Genomic DNA, 23,071 nt, shown 5'->3' with positions numbered 1-23,071 from the left:
GTAGCCCTATGAGCCCAGTCCTCCTTGCCATCAGTCCCAGAGAGGAGCAGCCACACTGCCTTCGCTTGCCTGCTCACCTCCCTTTTCCCTCCAGCAGTGGCAGAACTCAGAGGAGGAGGAAAGCCATCCTGGTGGTGGTGGTGGTGCTTGTCTCCCCCTTCTCTTTTCCAGCTGTTTCCTGTTCAACCAGCTTTCCTCACCAAGAGGCCTCTTTTCCTTCGACATGAAAGTGGCCATAGGAAGCACTCTTTGTGGCAGTGCTGGGGGTTTCAAATGCATGTTTAACTTCATGGGCAATTAGGCCCTGATAGGGCTGTGCCAGGAGGGGCGTGGTGTGGGGATGAGGAGGTTGCACCTGATGAGCAGAGGGTGAGGACTGTGGATGAGTTTGGGGAGAGGGGCAACTTCACTTTGCACAGTTTTGCCCGCTGAAAGGAGCTGTCCGTTCAGCACCAGGCAGCGCTGCCTGCCTTTACGATTGCAGTCCAGGCAAGTTTAAGGATCCAACGTGACAAACAAAACAGCCGCCTACCCCAGCAGAGGAGAAGAGATATTGGTTGCCCAAATGAAAGGTGCTGGGACTCACACACAATGGAAAATAGCACCCTCTGGCTTGGAAATCCTCACCTGGTCCGTAGTGTTTGAAGACGGCTTAGAGTTACTCTGCAGAAAATTAGATACTTGGACTGGAAAGATATGGTTTCAGCTCATCACTCAGAGAACACATGGAAACAGATCCAGAGGAGAATTTCCATCTTGGCCCCCTCCCCGACCAACTGGGCCATTCAATGGAACCAATTACCTAGGGAGGTCATGGGCTCTGCCACACTGGAGGCATTCAAGACGAGGCTGGACAGCCATCTGTCAGGGATGCTCTGACTTGGATTCCTGCATTGAGCAGGGGGTTGGACTCGATGGCCTTGTAGGCCCCTCCCAACCTTACTATTCTATGATTCTATGAAAGTGGGGGTGGTGGTTAGCAAATAATGTGAGACCTAGGATGCAACAGTATTGCCTCAGTAACTTTCAAAACAAAATCAACAGGACTTCACAGTGTCATTGTCACATGCAGCATGAACACACGTGTATGTATGCACCCACACAACCGCATGTTACATACTTTGCTGGTGTGGTACTCTAACTTCACTCTCCAAGCACTGGAGGGTTGCCATTGGTGATTCCCCAGCATACTGGGATGAGGTGACTGTGGTTGCTCTTGAGCAATGCCTCTAGCTCCTCCTGTTCCTTCCTCCTCCTCAGCTGCTGGGCCTGCCACTTCTTCCTCTGCCTTTTGCTGCTGCTGCTGGGGATGGTGCTCTGCTCACTGCTGCAGTTGACTAGCTGCCACCTGGCCATCTTCCTCCCACCCCCTCCTCCACCCCTGTTGCTATCTGCGGAGGAATTCCCTATGTTGTGTTGGCACATAAAGAAGTTACAAAGGGTCAATAAGGGGTGTGAAAGACCTGTCTGTATGTGTGACTTAAGCAGCTCTTCCTTGCAGAGTTACACCCACAAAGCGCATTTCAAACCATGGCCGCTACACAACTACAGCGGCCCCTCCCCAAAATGTGCTCTCATAGAATCATAGAATAGTAAGGTTGGAAGGGGCCTATAAGACCTGTAAGTCCAACCCCCTACTCAATGCAGGAATCTCAATGTAGTTTAACATGAAATACAAAAAAGGGAGGGGTGGAAGGCCTCAGACACCTCACTTTATATCAGTGAGGTGGCTGAGCCCCTGCTTTTTCTTTTTGCGGAGAGGGGAGAAAAAAAACCTTAAAAGAAATGCAAGGTAATAGCAGGTTCACATGACATGGCTGAGTGCAGACAAGGCTGAATAAAGGGTACTTCTGTTGTCACTTGCCAGTATCCAGCAATGGAAAGGCATATGAAGCTTTTAAAATAACAGGATGTGTGTGTCTGTGTGTGTGTGTTTCTGGGCTGGGGGTGAGGATACATATAACCCAAAATACGTGTCTACTCCAAAGTCACGTTATATTGAATATACTCAAGTGTATTCATAGGGGTGCCTGCAGCAGTCTGCACAGTGAAGCAGAACACCAGTTTTGCAGCCAGATCTTCTATTTTACTTCGTACAAATTTCAGAGCTGGATGAGCCAGGCACTGCAGGTTTTAACTGCACACCCTATGCCATGCATACTCCACTGAGTCATTGGGCAACCTTTTCAGCTCAGTCTGGAATTTTTGTCATTTGTTTTTTGTCAGGGGCTAAAGAGAGCCTCGTGTGGCGCAGAGTGGTAGGCGGCAGTATTGCAACTGAAACTCTCCCCACGACCTGAGTTCGATCCCAGCAGAAGCCGGGCCTCAGGTAGCCAGCTCAGGTCGACTCAGCCTTCCATTCTTCCGAGGTCGGTAAAATGAGTACCCAGCTTGCTGGGGGAAAGGTAGTCACGACTGGGGAAGGGCAAACCACCCGCTACAGTCTGCCAGGAAAATGCCAGTGCAAGCGGCGTCCCTCTAGGGGTCAGTAATGACCCGGTGCTTGCACAGGAGGAACCTTTCCTTTCCAGGGGCTGAAGCCTACAGTGTTGAGTGAAAGGAACTTTGTACTGTATATAGTCATGTTTGTATATAATCATACATAGATGTTGCGCCTCCCGGCATGGTGTAAATGTGTGTTGTGTAAACACACCCTTCTGTTGCCCCACAGGGGCAGGCCTCAAACTGCAGTCCCAGTTCTGGGGGGAGGGAATGGGTGGATGACCTTTTCTTATTCAACCATTAGTAGAAATCAGTACTCAGTTGTCTGTTTATAGTACACATTGATGACCCACTCACTCAACCACAGTATTGATTTGACAGGCATTTGCAGCATGCAGCTATCTGTAGGTTTGATAATGTCCACCAATTGAGAAAGGAGCCTCCAGGGACCTGGCTGTGTTGTTTGATAATGTGCATGAACTAACAAAGGATTCTTTCCCCCACCCCGGCACCATCCCCAAACATGTGGCTTGTTTCTGACCAGCTTGGCTAACTTTTTTGTAGCTGAGAAAGCCTGATACTTCCAGCCTACATTTACCTGAGGAGTAAGTAGTAACTTCTGGGGTGAGTGGGACTGTGGGTGCAGTTCTTTTTTCTATGTTGCTCAGACTATGTGCTCCAGACAGATGATAGAAATGGGTGCCCAAAGGTATGGCCCAGGTGGAGCAAAGGAGAGGTAAAGATGCTGCTCATATTTACGAAAATAGTGAGGCTGCAAGCCTATTTATGGGCAGTAGTTCATGCATCAACAAAAAGAATTGGTAGGAAATTTGGCATAGGATGGTTGACCAAGGACATTCAGACTTCCTGAAGAAACAAACCTGTTCCAAATGGAGGGGATTAAAGTCCTCCTTCAAGATGGGACTGGAAGTGACACATGGGAAGATCACCCTAATGAACCTACCACCATTCTACTGCCGAGTCAGGGCAATATGGGAGACAGCTGGATGGCTTGTCTTCCTCGCCCACAACATGGGTACTGCGTAACGCAACTTTTATGGTTTTTATTCAATTTGTGCAAATTTAGAGATTGCACAAAATTGATTGCAAGTAGAAGAACACTGTTACAGTCTGGAACTTTTGTCATTTGTGTTTTGGAATGGTCTTTTGTGTTTTGGAATGGTCTTTTGTGTTTTGGAATGGTTTTCCAAGCTGGAATGGTCTTTTTTTACTTCTTTTTCCACATTACTGATGTAATTTGGTTTGAAATTTAGGCATTTCTTTTATTCCTTTCTCTCATTTATGAGGATGATGGGCATGCTTCTGTTAGGATTCTGAACAGCAGCATGACAGAGAACAAACTGTCTTTTTTATGTCTCCATTGCAGCAGCACATCATCCCTTTCTACAGAGGGAGTGGGTGTGGGGCGTCTTGTGCAGGACTGCACAGGCTCTGCATCTGCTGTGCCTGAGGAGGTGGAGGACCATCATGGGAGTTAGGAGGATGAAGAAGAGCATGAGAGGGAAGTATCAGCTGACAGTGGTCTGGGTTCTTCCTCAGGTTCAGATCCAGAGCCAGATAGTGGCACACCATGGTTCAGGGTCTTCCAGCAGACTCTGCAGCACAACAGAACAATCGGGGTCAGCTGGAAGATATAGGTGCCCTGAGGAAAGCACGTAAGTTAGAATGTCAACTGTGCTCTTATCTGCAAAGTTGTTGTAGTCGTCATCATCGTCATTATCATCATCATCATCTGGAAGTTGTGTACTGTATATTACATCCCAGTTCTAGGACAACTGCGTTAATGAGAAGTAGTAGTAGTCAGCCAAGAGCTGTTTTCACTGGCTCTTCTTCTGTAGTTTATGTATGGGTCACAGTTTGGCAGAAAGTAGAATATGGACCTTTTGTATCTCAACTCCCAGCCTTTGCAACCATTATCCATGCTAACAAGGCTGATGGGAGTTGAATTAAGAAAAGAACATGAATTCCAGCATCCCCTGGGCAGCATAGTTGGGGTTTTCCTCTGCGTACTTCAAACATGCACAGGCAAGATACCTATATTGCACTCCATTCTCCAGTTGTCATTGTAATATCATATTACTGACTGTTTGTTTTCCAAATGCAAGTGCTGACCTGAAATGTCACTTGGAAAACTTGGAACATACTGTGCTGCTCTTGCAACAACACAGTCCCAATCCCAAAGCAGTAGCTAGACTGGCTGCTAGCAAAGGTGTGTCTGCATTGTTATAGTAGTGCATGCTTCTCATAATGCCTTGAACTAATGCAATCATCATTGGCCTAGACTACTGACCAAGAGGAAAGCTGCCCTCAACGATGACTTGACTCCTTCCCCTTTGGAGGAGTAGCTGACTGTTTCAGTTGTGTTCACTGGCTAAACAGATTTGGTCAGCCATTGGACCACACCAAAGTGATGCTTATTTATGAGCATGTGTATGCACTGCCTCTCTTCTGTCCTTCATAAATATAATAAATATCAATAGAACTCACGTTGCCTATGATTGATTTATGCATATAGTATTCAGTTCCCCTGTCTCAGTGTCATGTCAAGTATTAACTGTCTGGGGAAATCTGATGAAAGGAAAATGACTCCACAGGTCAGCATCAGGGGTGGACTGTAGGGGACACCATTCCAGTTCACACACCGTGGTGGTGGTGTGAGCGGTGTTGATGGTTGCCAGATTCATTCTCCATCTCAGAAACCAGTGGGTGCTGCTGCTGGTGCTGCTGGAGGCATAGCCTACTTGGATGAAAGAAATTGTATTTCCTTATGAGTCACTGTAGGGAAATCATCAGCTCTCCCCAGCGCAGCCACCACAAACGGAGGGAACTGCTCCTTCACTGGGCAATCCTATCTTTGTGCTTTCAAATGTGTAGGAAATGCTTGTATTTCAGGGCCAAAAAAGACACCATTTTCTACTGCAAACCTTTAATCAGTTCTTTCACCTGAACCCACATTAACTAAATTTCTCTGCCACCCACCAAATACACCCACAACCAGGCCCAGCTCTTGGGTACAGTGTTTCACAGATACCAAAGCTCCTGTTGTATGTCCATTTTATTTCTGAAAGAAATGGAAATTTTGGGATGATTTGAAAAACATGCAGAACTAAGGTTCCAGTGCACTTCAGAGATGTAAAGCCACTGTGTTGCCTACTCCAACCTTGTTTTAGATATCCCAGGGCCATTAAATTAATTAAAAGTATGACTTTTATGACAACTTTAAGTATGACAACTTTCAGGACCTGAAAACATAAAATAAAGGGGTTGCAAATACTTTATTAGATAGTAGAATTGAGCTGCAAAATCCCTTCGATATGGGCCGGGAGCAGGCAGGAAGAGTGAGGGGGAAAAAGAACCCCTGACCAGCCAGGGAGCTCCCAATCCTCTGTCAGAGAGTAAGGTTACTCCGCTACTCTGCTGAGTGGAAATGTGCTCATTAGCGGAGTACAGGTTTTTCTGTAGAATTCCCCCCCCCTTGGGGAAATTTGCACAAATTTGCCAAACCTCACTACTTATTGCCAGTAGGCGCAGAGAATTTGTGCAAATCTCCCTGAAGCAGTTGGAGGGGAAAGTTTCTATGTTTAGGGAGGCAACGAAGTGGAAGGGTCACTGAGAAGTGACAAAAGAACATGTAATATGGAGGGGATATCCTTATGCTGGGGTACTCTTCTCCACTAACAACTGTACGATTCAAGACAGTAATTACAGCACTAGTGAGATCATGAGGATGGAGTGGGGAACATCTTTCATTCCCATAATAAACATGCTCAAAGCCAAAGCCTTCCAGCTTACATTAAAAGAGATGAGAAATATAAGCAAATGCACCAACTGATACTTGTGCAGTAATAAAAACAAGAACCACAAAACCAAATTTATGTCACTCAGAATCATTAGCATAACTTTTCCCTATATTAGTGCAATTCAGCCCAAATTCATGCTATTTTGAAAACTGTGGGAATTAAAAATATGTCTCCATTGGTGAAAATTTGAAAACATGAAAGAATTGGGGGGGGGGGCACAAATTGCCACCATTAGAAAAAGCAATCCTATTGGCTCAACTCGATGCAGCTTGAGTCAATGCCGGGGCGGGGGGAGTGAACAAAATCTGCACGGCCAAACTGGAAAAATCCATTGAGCTTTTACCCCAATAATGGAATTCTCATACATCCCTCCTTCTACTTTGCTGGGATCTGGCCTTTCTCCTTCAGCTGCTAGCACGTCTTAAGTATGTTACCTGCCACTGTTTGAGTTTAATTTTTTCTGGGTTTAGTTTGATGTTCTGCTCTCTGCACTGCTGGAAGAACGAGAGATGCTTATAATTATGGTCATGTTCTGCCTCTATACCATTAGCCCCTTCTCCTATAATCAGGATGTCATCTGCAATTATCTTCATATCTGGCAATCCTTCTACTGCCTGGTTTAGTTTCCTCTGTAAGGAAACTAAACCAGGTATATAAGTAGAACACTTCGGTTCCTGGCAAGATGCCCGTGGGAAGGCGGAGCTATCTATAATGGCCACGTTATAAGGTGTAGACAATGCAGTCAATGTGCTTTACCCTTCATCTAGCTTTACATGTCAGAAGCCATTGCAGACATCACATACAGTGAGTATTGTGGGTCTAGAGCGATCAGGCAGAATATCATCAATTGTAGGCAATGGGTAATGGCATCCTCTGAGGGCTAAGTTTAATGGCTTGGGCTCTATGCAGATCCCCAGTTTTCCTGATGGCTTCTTTACTACGAACATGCTGCTTATCCAGGGAGTGATGATACCCCTTTTTTGCAAACTGTCTAGTTTTTTATGAACAGGCTCATACAATGTCCCTGGGACTTTCCTCCATGGCAAACAAGCAGGTCTATCAGTGGGTCGGTTTCTAGTTGTAGCTCTCCATCAAAACAACCATAACTCTTGAAAACACCTCCATACTTCTCCAGGATAGTTCCATGGTCCAAGATGTGAGAGAATTCTGTATTGCACAGACAAAATTCTGGTGCAATCAAGTCCATTGATTGGATGGCTGCATTACCTAAAAGGGTGGGTAGGTCTGTTTCCTTCAAAACTAGAAATGTAATTTGTTACCTTTTGTTGTTTGGGAGACTTGTTAGTGGCAGATTGCATTTCCCTGATGTCTGCATAGTGTTCTTATTGTACAGTATCAGGGAGCAGCTGCTCTGCCTAATGGTTATGCTAGAATCTAATTCATGCTGGGGGATCACATTGCATGATGCTCCACTGTTCAAATGAAATCTCACAGGTTGTTGGTGCAATACTATTATTACAAACAGTCTTTTTGCTGGTGATGTACCCAGAGTCTGGACTTGATATGGGTTGAAGTTCAGAGAGACTGTCATGACTTCCATATCCTCAGCACTGTCTGTGGAGTCTACAGCCTCCTGCACATGTCTTAGTACATCCCCCTTGCCTTTTTCTCTCTCCACACACTATGGAAGTGGTTTAGTTTACCACAAGGTGCACATCACTGGCCAAATGCAGGCACTTTGCCTTTCTCTGTTCATGCTGCCTGCCACAGTAGATGCAGCTCACACTTGGTGCAGAACCCTGATTTACTTGTCCCTGCTTTGATTTGATTGGGTTTTTCCTGACTCTGTGTACTGCAGGAGCTGCTTGTAGTCTTAGGGTTTTTAATTTGGTTTTGAGGCCTGACTGTGCTTCCTGGGTTATTCCCAGGCATTTCAGAGCAGGTGTTCTTGCAATTGGTGATCCAGTAGGCTATGCCCAATTCTGTCCCTGATCAGGGAATTTTCTAGCTTTCCAAAATCACATGTGCTTGCTAAAGTTCACAGCACTGTGACATAGCAATCTAATCCTTATCCTTCCTTCTAATTTCTTGTAAAGAATTTCTATCTCTCCACTGTCTCCTTGCACTTTGAAGAAGAGTAGGGCCGTGTCTCCACGACAATGGAAGGAGAAGCGAATGGAGGAGTACTGGATTTTTTTTAAAGGAATCAGCTTTGCTGCGCTTTGGTCCATGCAGGGCTCCACAAGCGAGTGCTCCACACCGCTAAACATCTCTTCACAGAACATACTTCCTGGTGGGGGTGGAGGCTGGAGTGAACATCCACTGACTGGCCAGGGCTACTCAACCAATAAGAGAGGCTTCCCCCCACACACACTCTCTCTCCCCCTTTCTCCTTTCCCCTGAAGGTCCAGATGCACCTGCATTTCAGGAGCATGCCTCATTGAGCACAATGAGAGTTACTTGAGAGTAGAGACACACATGCTTGTGCTGGAAAAGGGGGGCGGGACACACAGGGATGGGAAACCAGTCCCCTTTCTAACCGCAGGATCTCTATAAGGAAGGTGTGAAGTAGTTACTTCCTAAGGCAATCAACCAAGCCACAGAGATTGAAGTGCTTTGCAAGCTTTAAACTCTGTATTCAGTTCACAGGGATCCCTGTAAATTCTGACCTTCGGCAAACCTCATTGAGCACAATGAGAGTTACTTCTGAGTAGACACTACTTGGTTTGTGCTGGGAAACACAGGGGACAGGAAACACCCCTTGACTGGGGTCAAGGCACACTCCTGGGGAAGGCTAGCATACCCGGGGTCAGTACTGCCAGGAAGCAGGGCGGGTCAGGAGAACAGGGATATCCCTCCCACTAGAGGAGGTGGCAACATGTTGGCCCTGCCTACTGATGGAAGGGGCTATCCCAAAGGATAAAGAATGATGAATACTCTCTGTGAGTCCTGGGAAAGTGAGTCTTCACAAAACAAATGTGGCAATGCATGCAGCGTCAAAGAGAATGTGCAGAAAACAGCAATCTTTGCATCTCTTTTAATTGGCAGACTATTTGTCGTTTTCTTTCTTTTTAAATAAACACTTTGGGAAGTGTGTAGAAATCCCTCATGAAAATTGTGATAGAAAAAAGTGAACCTAACATTACGCAGTGCCCTTCCAGTAACGATGGCACCTGGAGCGTTAAGGCCAGCCTACGTCATTGCAGGGGTCTTAGAAACTAATATCATGTCTGCACAGAAAGATCTTTGCCAATACTGCACAACTCCCTCCCACTCTGAGTCTCAAGTGTTCCTCTTTGGGGCAGGAAAAGCAAGAACCTAAGAGAAAGATATGCATTTGATTTGCTGCTACCAAGCAGTTCATATCCCGCTGTTTCAGAGCAATCAGTCTTGGCTGTAATGTTTTCTTGCATTGCTTTTATACTAGGGGTGGGCAACTTTTTTCGGTTTGTGGGGCTGCTCTGACCCCTGCAGAACCCATCAGGAGCAGTATGAATAGGTGGGGCTGGTGGTGGGTGGGCCCAAGACATAGGCACACATTCACTCACTGCCACCCCCACTCCCCAATAATCCTGATCAAAACAGCGGTTTCCTTGCTTCTAGAAACAAAAATCTTGATTAGGATTGCTGGGGGGCAAAGTAAAATCCTCCCTCCTAGTGGCCCCAATCAAGACCACTGTTTTCCCTTTGGTATTAGCTGATGTTCCCTGCCCAGCTGATGGCTCATCCACTGGACATTGGGAAAAGTGGGCAAGGCTCACCAGGGTTGACAGGATGCAGAGGAAGTGGCCAAGGGCTGCGGGTTGACCATATGTATTTTATGCTAAAATGATATTTATTAACAGAACTACAATTAAGATGATGTATATTGATGCATCATCATTGAAAATAATTCTGTTATCCTATTGCTCCCACCCCCTGTCATGTGCTATTTTTTTTCTCTGAAGGCTCTTAAAACTTTTATCCTGCTAATATCTACCAATCACACACTTATAGCATTCAAAATTTTCACTGCAAAAGTGCCTTAAAGTGTCACTGTGAATTTGATTTTGTAGCAATGAACACTTCAACTATTGAAGATGTCATTCACTTAAAATACCTTTTCTAGCAATTCTTGGTTTGTCCTGATAAGTTCCTGTTTTTCTTATATCAGCTTAGAATCCTGCAAGAGTTTTCAGAATTAAAATGTACTTTATTTCTTTCTTTAAAAGATACATATACTACCTTTATCTATGATTTCAAGGTGGTTTACAAATATTAAAACAAAACAATAAATACATAGGACGAAATCTAACACTGCTGGTCCACTTATGCTATTGACTTACCGCTAGCATAAGCAACCTCTAGCAGTCTGGCAATTCCATTAAGCGGCTGTGATGGGTTTCAATGTAAAACGCATTACGTCTGCTAACACGATTGGTGTAGTGCTGAAGGTCCGTGATGCTGCCGGTATGTCAATAGCGTAGGCAGACTGACTGCCCATACAAAATAACCAGCAGACAATTAACAGCAGAGCAGTTAAAGTTCAGAGACTTTAAAATACTTACAAAAGTAAAATTCTTTTAAAATGCCAGGGTAAAATAGGTTTTGAGTGGTGCCTAAGACAGCAAATTTGGATTCCGGCATAATTCTCTGGGAGGGTATTCCATAGCTGTACCACTGCCAAGAAAGTCCTCTCCCTCATTGAAACACACCTTACCTCTCATGGAGGAGGTATTTGGAGGAAGGCATTGACCTTAACATGCAAGCGCAGGCAGATTGATATGGGAAGAGGTGCTCACTCAAGTATTTGGGTCACTAGCCCTTTAGGTCTCAAAGGCAAGGACCAGCACTTTGAATTTGGCCTGGAAGCAAACAGGAAGCCAGTTAAGTTCTTTTCAGACTTGTGAGATATGATCCATGTGAGCACTGTCAGTCTAGCCACTACATTCTGCATTAACTGAAGCTTCCAAATTGTTTTCAGAGACAGCTCTCCAAGTAAAGCACTGCAGCAATGCAGTAATCAGAGCATGGATAATCGTGGCTAGACTGTCTCTATGCACAAGAGGTCTCAGGTAGTACACCAGCTAGTGAAAGGTATTTCCTGCCACCTTGGCTTCTAAAGGAAAGGCTGGATCAAGGAGCACCTTTAGGGCCGATGCAGTTCCATCCAGAACTGCCTGTTCAGGTGAAAAGTATCAAAAATCAATGGTAATGTCTCCAACACAGTAAAATAATACATCTAGCTTTGTTCTAAAACAACAATGCTAATAAGATATTCTTGCAAACACAAAAGATTATTTGAAAAGCAATTTTTATTTTGAAGAACAGATATTAACAATTTCATCTTAGCACTGAACTGTTTATTTATTTATTTGATTTATTAGCCGGTCATCTGGCTGGCTACCCAGCCACTCTAGGTGGCATACAATACTAATAACAAATTTACATAATGAACTGAACAAAACAACATAACAAAACAACACTGCTCTAAAAAACCCTAACCCACCCCAAATGCCCGCCTGAACAGCCAGTTTTTTCAAGCCCAGCAGAAGCTCATCAAAGAGGGGGCATGGTGGAGGTCACTAGGGAGGGAATTCCACACTACAGACAGTAAACACATAGTAAACTAAATAGTAAACACATCATATGCCAAGAAGGAAAAAAGTATATATTTTTTCTTAAGGATGCAAAAGATGTTCACAGCCATGGCACAGCTCATAGCTTAATATGGTATTAGATAAAAGGAGGAGAGACAGATAGAATATAAAAAGAGCTCTGAATGGTTCCTTGATCCATGAGGGGAGATCAGCTTTTTCCTCCCAGCTTTACAACTGAGATGACAAAAGTGCATACTCGCAAACTGAATGCTAGTTCATCCATCAGCATTGCACCCATCCCCATGTTTCATGAATGCTGTCCATTTTTTATTTTTTAAGTGAAATTTAAAAGTTTATGCATTTATTTATTGCCTTAAAGCGGAGGTGGTAGGGGAGGATACTGGAGGTCAGAGTGGGGTTGGAGAGAACTGCTCTGGGGATTGTGGAGGGGGGTTTCTGGTGGCATTAGAAATGCTGGCTAGTCATGCTATACAGAGCTAGCTGCTATACATTTGCAGTACAGTTTAAAAAACAAAACAAAAACCCAGATTGCAACCATGGATGGATAAGATACACATGGACTGAAAGAAGCCCCACTCCTCTAAAACTGTTATGTCCAGCCTCGCCCAAAAACAACCATTTCCAAATCCAATGAACAAAATCTAAACACACAGAAGCCCAGCTTTTTATTCATATATGAAGAACATTACACTTAGATGCATAGTGTTACCAAACACCACAATATTGCACTTTTCGTGATGTAGTAGTCTGTGCCTGGAAAAAGAGGCTTCGTTCTAGCTTGGGAAAAGCACAGAAGTATTTTTGCAATCTTAAAAGCTCTTGAGTTTGGATCTTAAAACAGAAGTATGTACAGAGAGGGCATCACCCCTCTCTGGCAAGCCCATTGTTCTCCAGACTTAATCCCTTGAGCTCTTCCATTCCTTGGATATCACTTACAAAATTGTAATTATGCTCCAGATGCCAGCCTGAGAAGGGTCACTAGGTAAATGCATTCAGCAGCCTGCCTAAACTGAGAGGAAGAAGAATTGTCAGTCTGGTTTACTCCCAAACTAACATCTTTTAAGCAATTTGATAGGCCATCCTCCTGTCAATGAGACATAATTTTGTCATTGTTTGAGTTTTCATAATTAAATCCAGCATCAGTCAGCCAAGTAGCTAGGGCTCTTTAACCTGAAGAACCCCTAATTTCTCTGCCTCAATGGGTATCTTGTGGAATTTCCCCTCCCCCCCTTCTCTTTTGATTGCTGAAGAGGCACAACTGCCTCCACCCTCATCACATTCTAAACTGCACAGACGAAGGAGGACAGGTATTACTGTTGGGAATATTGCAACCTTGTCAGCAAGTTACAGGAATGGGGCAGTGTTGCAGTTCGCTAGTTAATGCAGGGGAATTTTGGACATAGCTAGTCTTAGGATCTCTATAGCCTACAATGTGGTTTCCTGCTCCCCCCTTCCTTCCCCACTCTCTGACCTTCTCCATTCCTCAGAGCACACCTGAAGAAATCCTCTCTTGACTTGGAAGATCTTAATAACTTCAGACTGGTGGCAAATGTTCCTTTCCTGGGCAAGGTATTTGAGCGGGTGGTGGCCAACCAGCTCCAGACACTCTTGCATGAGACTGATTATCTGGAATCATTTCACTTGGGGTTCAAGCTGGGTTTTGGCATGGAAACAGCCTTAATCACCCTGTATGATGACCTATGTCGGGACAGAGACAGCGGGAGTGTGACCCTGTTAATACTCCTGGATCTCTCAGTGGTTTTTGATACCATCAACCATGATAAACTTCTGGACTGACTGTCTGAGCTACGAGTGTGTGGGTGGGGGTACTGCATTGCAGTGGTTCTGCTCCTACTTTGATGGCCAGCTCCAGAAGGTGGTGCTTGGAAAATATTGCTTGGTCTTGTGGATTTTCCAGCATGGAATTCCTCAGGGGTAAGTAAGTAATAATTTATTATGATCAATTGACCGGCAAAACAGATTTATTAAAAAAAGGTAAAGGTGTCCCCAACCAGTCGTGTCCGACTCTAGGGTGTGGTGCTCATCTCCGTTTCTAAGCTGAAGAGCCAGCGCTGTCCGAAGATGCTTCCGTGGTCATGTGGCCGGCATGACTGAACACTGAGGTGCACGGAACACTGTTACCTTTCCCGCTGAAGCGGTACCTATTTATCTACTTGCAATTTCTTGCTTTCGAACTGCTAGGTTGGCAGAAGCTGGGACTGAAGACGGAGCTCACTCCATCACGCAGCACTCGGGTCTCGAACTGCTGTCCTGCTGACCTTCCGGTCTGCAGTTCAGCATCTTAACCACTAAGCCACCGCGGCCCCCCCAAAAAAAACAGATTATAAAACAGATTTATAACATTATACAAAATCCATAGAAAATAACAATTAAACCGAGGAAGAGCACATAGCACAAGTTATACATAATAAAACCTCAAATTAAGGCCTGGCGTATTTTAATTGCTACTGCACATAATTTGGCAACATTAAGAGTGATATGCAGAAATAAATAAATAAATAAATATTAAAAGTGTCTGGACATCCTGGCAAATTAACTAAAAATGGTTCAGTAAAGCTTTTACGTGCATCCCGATAAGAAGAACACTACAGGAGAACATGAGACACTGTTTCAATCTCCCCTGATCCACATGAGCACTTACGTTCATGATATGGAAATTTTCCATATCTGCCTTCAAGGACAGCTGAGGGAAGTGAATTACTGCGAGCTAATGTGAAGGCTCTACGGTATCTTTGAATTGAGAGTATAACAAGATATTTTGCCAGCTTAGAAGGCCAGAGCATTCTGTCATAAAGGCCGGGATTGGGTATTGATCCTAAATCCTGCTGATGGTCTATGTCAGCAAGATGCTGTCTAATTAGCCCCCTGGCCGCCTCGTATCCCATCGGGAGATATTGTCAGGGGAAAGGCCATAGGACTGTAGCTTTTGATACAGTTTATTGGACCATGTGGACTGAAAACTATCATAAGGAGTTAGTGGGGCCAAGCCAACTGGGAAAAAAATAAACTTCAGCCAGATGTTAAAAATTGCAAGCCAGGCCCTGGTTTCAACCTTTTGAAGTCCAGCCTCCAGACGCAAAATTGCATTGGAAAGGCACCGTGGCGCTTGGAGGATGGCCCTCAAAAATTTGGACTGAACTACTTCGAGGGTGGAAAAAGTGGAGTATGGTCCAATTGTACACCGTACAGAAGCTGGGTTATCACTTTGGCCTTAAAAAGCTTTATTGCTGCTAGAATGTAGTGGCCGCCTCTAGTGCAAAACAAATGTAACATAGCACAAGCACTCCTATGGGCTGACTGGCTGACAAAGTCCGCATGCACCTTCCATCCTCCATTGGCTTGGAAGACAGCTCCTAGGTATTTAAAGAATGTTACCTGCTCTATTTCGTGATTGTTGATAGACCACTTGTATAGCTTTGGTCTTTTGGCAAACATCATTATTTTTGTTCTTTGATAATTAATGTGAAGATGTTCTTTATAGCAATGTTGTGCCAAAGCCCATAATGCTCTCTTCAGACCAACAGGTGACTGCATCATCTGCATATAATAACACAGTTAGGTGCCTGTTACTTAACCTAGGTGGATGAAAATCAGGATGGTTAAGGACTCTAACTAGCGAATCTATATAAAAATTAAATAACAAGGGGGCTAATATGCAGCTTTGCTTAACAGCATTAGAGGCTAAGACGGGTCCAGACAGACAGGCCCCTGGGATTGCATCTAATTTTTAAGATGGTATTTTTGTGAAGTTTACACATAAGAAATAATAGGCAGCAATCAACCATGGAAGCCTGAAATTTTGACTAGAGTCTGTTTCTGGAAACAGAGTCAAAAGCTGCTTTAAGATCTATGAATGCTGCAAACAAAGATGACCTTGGTGTGCTTGTGTATTTCTCCACCAAATGTTGTAAAATTAAAGCCTGGTCTAAAGTGGAGCAACCAGATCTAAATCTGGCTTGTTCATCAGCCAAGATATTCTCGTGGTCCATCCAGTTTAAAAGTTTTGAGTGGAGATGTCCGCCGTAAAACTTATGAATTATGGTAAGAAGGCTAATTGGTCGATAATTTTCAGGATTATCTTTCTCTCCCTTTTTAAAGAAAGGAATAATAATAGCCAAACCCTAATCTGGGGGACTACGTGCATACTGATCTATATAATTAAAAAGAGTTGCAAGAATTGGAGCCCACCAGGCAATGTTACTTTTAAATAGCTCTGGGGGTATATAGACACAGCTGGGAGCCTTGCCTAATTTAAGTTGATTTATCAGATCAATAATCTCTCACGCTGTGGGGGGGCATTTAGGTAGATTATCAAAAATACACTCCAACTGAAAGGGAGGAGGAGCCTCTTCTCCTGCATATAGCGCTGAAAAATATGCCTCCCAGCTCTGAGCAGATATATGACATTCCAGACGTACAGGACCATGGGAGGGGTGCGCTGCTGTCAGATGCCAGAAAGTGGCAGAATCATTGGACCTGACTGTGTGTATACGCTGTTCCCACCCCATTTGGGGGGGCATGTTTCCTTTTCTGCTTAAGTAGGGTTTTATAGCATTTTTTTCGAGGATTAATTCCGCTAGTGACACCACTAAGGGATTTTGCTAAATTTTGCACTCAGGGCCTCCTTGGCTTGAATACAGTCCCCATCAAACCAACCCTGAGATCTACAGTTATGAGGCTGAGCTGTCCCCACAGTCCTGACAGTTAAATAACCCTTTAGTTCATCAACCAAAGACTCATATATGTCAAGGATTCCCTCATTAGGTCCCAGCGCAAGGATAGAAGAGCGAAACTTATAAAAGTGGTCTGAGTGTAACAACTTAGTAAGCATCTCATCCACCTTCTCAGACCATCTGATCTTAGAAGACCTGATTTCAACTGCAGAATTTGGTATAGAATCAATGGTGATATACATCTGCTGGTGCAAAAATTTCAAAATCAAAGTCAGCGGGAGATGATAGGTATCAAGCCAATTGCCTGCTTCAAGATGGTCAACTAGATGGGTCAGATTTCGAGAAGTGACTAGATAACCAATAACACTCATCCTGGAGCCCGACCAGAAGGTAAATTCACCAGAAACGTTCCCTGTATAAGAGTCATTTAGAATACAAAGGACTAGTTGATGGAGCAGTTGAACCATACATAGTCCGGAGTAGTTGTTGATAGTATCTTTCAATTTCCACGTGTTTATTGAAGAAAGGGGAGGCCTGTCAGGGGGATACAACACTTTGTTTGTCAGATATAGATAGATAGATAGATACATAGCACGAAGCAAGGAATAGCAATTACTATGCAAACAATAATAACTAAAGTGATGATCTGATCATATTTTTGCAATCTTATGAATAGGTATGATGCCATGACCGAACGCAGCCCAACTGCGTTTATCGCGTTGGCGGCCTTGGGGAAGGTCTGTGATAATTCGCATACCTGGTATGCCAAGACTAGAGGCACACTGCCATGGACCATGACTGTTGTTGTGTGTCCACACAACCACCACACTCTTGATGGCTGCCTTATATTGGAAATGGTGCCATTCTGTGTAAAGGGATAAGGCACATTGTCAGAGACTGCTTCTCAGCTGCTAACTAGGTCAGCCACAATTTCTGCAGAGGAATCGGCCTCTACAGTCTAGTTTTGCCCATTAAACTGAACTGAGGTGTCACAGTGACGATGGTTCATGTTTCGCTGACCACTAGCAGCATATGAGACGCACAGGGGAGCAATAACTTCAGCACTTAATGACAGTGCAGACTGGCCATTCAGGCCAGGTGAAATCAAGTTTAACCTTGGAGACTATGCTAACTGCCATTGGGATACTAACAAGAGGGGCTCTACCTTGACTATGCGCAGGTGCGTGAGTACAACCATAACATGTCTAGTTAGTTGAGGCAGCCATGACTCAGAGTAAATGTGCTTGTTACACCTCTGTGACATCATCCATTGCACATAATAACCTGTAAAGGATGGGGATTTGTCCCTTTGCCAAGTCCCATTCGTAAAAGCCCCATTTATTTTATAATTTACTTCACATGTACTACGTCCCAAGCTTAGTTTTGTACCATTACATTGCCAGCAATATTTCCCTTGTGCTTCAATGGCCAATTGTACATAGTCAGATCTACTGCAATGCTCATCCTGCTATGTTTCATTACCTTTCAAAACTAAATAACACGGAGCTGTCATTCTAGTTTCATTCAACAGGTACGGTATCATTGGCTTGTCCCCTGCTGAATGTATTGGTACATGACTACATAGCCAACAATCAGACACATTCTAGTCTTTACACACTTGGTTCATTAATTGCAAAAAACTATTTCTTGTGACAGATGAACTTAGTCCAAGCAGAATCAGAAAGCTGATGATGTTTATCTTCATCTTGAAAGGTTTACGGGTTTGTTTTCAGATAAGGGAGAGGTTACTAGCACAATCACCTTACCTCACTTCTTATGCTTGTACTGCCTTTTGAAACTAATAGTAATGGGACCGATCGGTTCAGCTACCCAAGTGTCAGTTAACCACGGGCTACTTGAATCCATAGATGCTATGCCAATGTTTTTTTTAATTAATCTTCTGACTCACTTGCTTCCTCTTCTGAAACAGTTGTGGTCAGGTGTGCTAGCGTTGTTCTCTCGAACTCTGACATCGTCTGCTTCAAGTCCCCCTGTTCACTGGTGAGGGAGCATGCAGCTTGGTCCTGTGATGTCAGCTGCTTCTGGCCCTGGCCTTTCAGGGCTGCCTGTTACAGTGTCTTTAGCCGCATCACAGTGAGAGAAATGGATCTAAGAATCTCGACCTGCTACTTTGAGAGCAGCGTGCGTGACCAGCAGAACTTGGTATGGCCTTTTCCATCATTTTTTGATGCTGTCTGCCACCTAGGCCTTTATGTACACTCAATCACCAGGATGAAACCTGTGGGTGGGAACATCTAATGGCAAAGGCTGTGAATCTATTATGTACACTTGGAGATGAAAAAACTGCTGCTGCAGCTCAGAAACATATTCAGTTAGTTCTTCATCCCTACCTGCTTAGATGACTGTTCAAGAGTTTTGCCAATTGTTGTATGATTTCTGCAGCAAAATGACAGCTCAGGTCACTTTCAATAATGGCCGGCAGGCTGTATCTAAGGCTGTGGCCCGCTTACATAGATATGTCTCTACCTAGCCAGACAATTGGTCCACTATCACAAGCAGGTATTGAAAGCTATTACACTTTGACATGTGGGCAAAGTCAGTTTGGAGAACTTCAAATGGCAGCTGGGCCTAAGGCCATCCCCCCTTCAGTCCGGGTGGGATGGCTCAGGCGTTGGCTTTCATACAAGTGAGACAAGTAGAGAGTATACGCTTTGCCGCCTGGTGACACCTAGGCACAAACCAGGCCCTAGATATTTAACGGCTAGAGCTGTAGTTCTAGAGTGACCCAGCAGGTGGTGTCTGTATATTACATTAGCCAGGCCTGCTTTCTTTGTGCTTTGAGAAAAACTAACCGTCCATCTGGCACCCTCCAAATACTATTTATGCTTTGGGAAGCCTCAGTATCTAACTACACATTTTATTCTTGCCTCTTCAGCCCAGTATGTTAAAGGAATGTCCCGGAGCGCTTCTGGGAGCGAGAAACATTCTGGCTCCCCTCCTTCAGTAAGAGCCATCAAATGAGTTGATGGCAGCGAAAACCCACGAGTTGTCAGGATCACATTTGATTTCAGCTCGAAATTTTCTTAACAAATCTCTCTCTAATAAATTTATAGGACTATGATCCATTAGTATAAAAGCATGGTCTGTTTTAAAGGGCCCTCTAAACACCATGACTTCTTTACTAAGAGGTTGATAATTTCGGATCGCATCAATATCTATCACCCACTCCCGGCATCCCAAGAGGGGGAGTTCTTTAGTATTCAACACAGAATAACTGGTACCAGTATTAACTAAACAAGAATACTCATTTTCTCTGACCTTGATTTTCAAGAACGGGTATTCAATTTCAGTTTCCAGCTGTTGGGTGTCGGGGCAGGGGTTTGCGGTTTTATGTGGAAATCTCCTTGGGACCGTCACTGCCTGTCTTCTTCCTCTCTCTCCATCTGCAAAACCTACAAAATCTTCTTTGCCCTTAGGTCTGAGGGGACACTCATTCTTCTAGTGGCCTGACAATCTTGTTCTCTCAGGCAAGTTACATTCCAAACAGTCGGTAAATCCTTTTCTCACAAACTTCAGTGACTTGATTTAAGTCTCTGAGAGAGAAAGGGAAGTCAGTTCTTTGAGAAAATCCTGGCAGACTAAATTCCACCAAGTAGATTTCAGGGATTAGACCTGATAGACAGAGTGCCTGAGGAACTATGGACGGAGGTCCGTAACATTCTTCAGGAGGCAGCAACTCAATCCATCCCAAAGAAAAAAAAATGCAAGAAAGCCAAGTGGCTGTCTGAGGAGGCTTTACAAGTAGCTGAGGAAAGAAGGGAAGCGAAAAGCAAGGGAGAAAGGGGAAGATATATCCAACTGAATGCAGAGTTCCAGAGAATAGCAAGGAGAGACAAGAAGGCCTTCTTAAATGAACAATGCAAAGAAATCGAGGAAAACAACAGAATGGGAAAGACTAGAGATCTCTTCAAGAAAATCAGAGATCTCAAGGGAACGTTTTGTGCAAAGACAGGCATGATAAAAGACAAAGAAGGCAGGGACCTAACAGATGCAGATGAGATTAAGAAGAGGTGGAAAGAATACACAGAAGAACTATACAGGAAAGATCTGAATGTCCCTGATAGCCATGATAGTGCGGTCACTGAACTTGAGCCGGACATCCTAGAGAGTGAAGTCAAGTGGGCCTTAGGAAGCATTAGTAACAACAAAGCTAGCGGAGATGACAGTCTTCCAGCTGAGCTATTTAAAATCCTAAAAGATGATGCTGTTAAAGTGCTGCATTCAATATGCCAACAAATTTGGAACTCTCAACAGTGGCCGCAAGACTGGAAAAGGTCAGTTTACATTCCAATTCCAAAGAAGGGCAACGCCAAAGTGTGTTCAAACTACCACACAATTGCGCTCATTTCACATGCCAGCAAGGTGATGCTCAAAATCCTACAAGCTAGGCTTCAGCTATATGCGAACCGAGAACTACCGGAAGTACAAGCTGGGTTTCGAAGAGGCAGAGGAACTAGAGATCAAATCGCCAACATTCGCTGCATCATGGAGAAAGCAAGAGAATTCCAGAAAAACGTCTATTTCTGCTTCATTGACTACGCTAAAGCCTTTGATTGTGTGGATCACAACAAACTGTGGGAAATTCTGAAAGTGATGGGAGTACCAGACCACCTTACCTGTCTCCTGAGAAACCTGTATGAGGGTCAAGAAGCAACAGTAAGAACCGGACATGGAACAACCGAGTGGTTCAAAATTGGGAAAGGAGTACGACAAGGCTGCATATTGTCACCCTGCTTATTTAATTTATATGCAGAGTACATCATGAGAAATGCCGGGTTGGATGAATCAGAGGTCGGAATTAAGATTGCTGGGAGAATTATCAACAACCTCCGATATGCAGACGATACCACCCTAATGGCAGAAAGCGAAGAGGATCTAAAGAGCCTCATGTTGAGGGTGAAAGTGGAGAGTGCAAAAGCTGGTTTGAAACTCAACATTAAAAAAACGAAGATCATGGCATCTGGCCCTATCACTTCCTGGCATATAGAAGGGGAAGAAATGGAAGCAGTGACAGATTTTACTTTCTTGGGCTCCAAGATCACCACAGACGGTGACTGTAGCCATGAAATTAAAAGACGCTTGCTCCTTGGGAGGAAAGCTATGGCAAACCTAGACAGCATAGTAAGAAGCAGAGACATCACCTTGCCGACAAAGGTCCGTCTAATCAAAGCTATGGTTTTCCCAGTAGTAATGTATGGCTGTGAGAGCTGGACTATAAGGAAGGCTGAGCGCCGAAGAATGGATGCTTTCAAACTGTGGTGCTGGAGAAGACTCTTACGAGTCCCCTGGACTGCAAGGAGGTCAAATCAGTCCATCCTAAAGGAAATCAACCCTGAGTGCTCATTGGAAGGACAGATATTGAAGCTGAAGCTCAAATATTTTGGCCACCTAATGCGAAGAGAAAACTCTCTGGAAAAGACCCTGACGCTGGGAAAGACTGAAGGCAAAAGGAGAAGGGGACGGCAGAGGATGAGATGGCTAGATAGCATCACCGATGCAATGAATATGAACTTGAGCATGCTCCGGGAGAGAGTGCAGGACAGGAAGGCCTGGCGTGCTATGGTCCATGGGGTCACGAAGAGTCGGACTGAACAACAAAATCAGAAGGCAACATCTGGCCAGGCACCCATTAACATTCTATAGCAGAGAGACTAGGTCAGTTTGCAAGACAAAGACCACTCCTGACCTATGTGCTCTTTGTTACACACACTTTCCCAGCATACCAAGGAGAAGGGGAAATATAGCTCAAACATGGAGGGAGGTTGGTCCCCTTTTTTCCTCAACCCTTTACAAACTTACAAGACAGCGCTAAATATCAGGGGGGAATCCAGCAAGAACTTACAGGCCTTGCAGCCTTTCATTAACAAAGACCACTGCGTGGTTGAAAAGAACCTCAGCTGCATATTTTAAACTCACCCCAAGCTTAGAAAGGGGGAATAAGAGTCTTCTTAAAGCAGGGAAAAGTGCAGGCTAGCTTCAGATAGGGCTCAGTTTAGGCTCAGGCCTTAAAGAGCAGGTCACCAAATAAAACAAGTTTAAGGGTTCAGCATATCATTCAAGTTTTAAAAAACACACAAAAAAGGATCCAGACCTTGCAAGCCACAGCCTTCCCAAATCACCTACCCTTTGTGTGCTATCTCCTCCAATGACCAATTGAATAGAGGATCTCCCCTCAATCGGTCTCCCAATAGTGATTGTTAGTCCTCCTTCCTAAATAGGAATCACCATTCCTTGGGCGGCCAACTGATCTACATTCCCAGCCGCCGAAAGCCAGTGCTGATCAGGAGTTCACACAGTCTCCCTTGCGTTTCAAACTAGGCCCTCCGATCAGATTCACTGCAGCAGCAGTTGGGCCTATCTATATAAGGAGGCATGCTTGCAAGGGAGCCAGCTCTCCGAGAGCGAGAGCCCCAGTGACGAAGCACCTCAGCCCCAGGGGCAAAGTATCAGCAAACAAGCGAGTTAAGCAACTGTGCAAGTTTAGCCACAGGGTGAGGAAGCCAGGGCAGTTGACTCTTTCCTCCCTATTCTG

General features: G+C 44.4%; 1 protein-coding gene across 2 annotated transcripts in view; it reads right to left on the bottom strand.

Annotated features, from left to right (window-relative positions):
• Nucleotides 1–11,506: 11,506 nt before the first annotated feature.
• The window catches only part of LOC146344359 (janus kinase and microtubule-interacting protein 1), a 97,878-nt gene continuing 86,313 nt past the window's right edge, over nucleotides 11,507–23,071 (bottom strand). The window contains exons 4-5 of one of the 2 annotated variants that reach the window (XM_084859984.1): nucleotides 15,221–15,382; nucleotides 11,507–12,833 (exon numbers count right to left, since the gene is read on the bottom strand). In XM_084859984.1, the coding sequence (XP_084716110.1) occupies nucleotides 12,771–12,833; nucleotides 15,221–15,382 (225 nt within the window). In that variant the 3' untranslated portion in view covers nucleotides 11,507–12,770. The remainder of the gene's footprint in view (nucleotides 12,834–15,220; nucleotides 15,383–23,071) is intronic. The other variant, XM_084859986.1, reaches the window with a different exon arrangement.

This window comes from Heloderma suspectum, chromosome 5, assembly GCF_057233095.1.
Source record: "Heloderma suspectum isolate Gila_16-S chromosome 5, 16-S_ref, whole genome shotgun sequence".
NCBI classification, from domain to species: domain Eukaryota; kingdom Metazoa; phylum Chordata; class Lepidosauria; order Squamata; family Helodermatidae; genus Heloderma; species Heloderma suspectum.
This window is presented reverse-complemented; position numbering and strand designations above follow the sequence as displayed.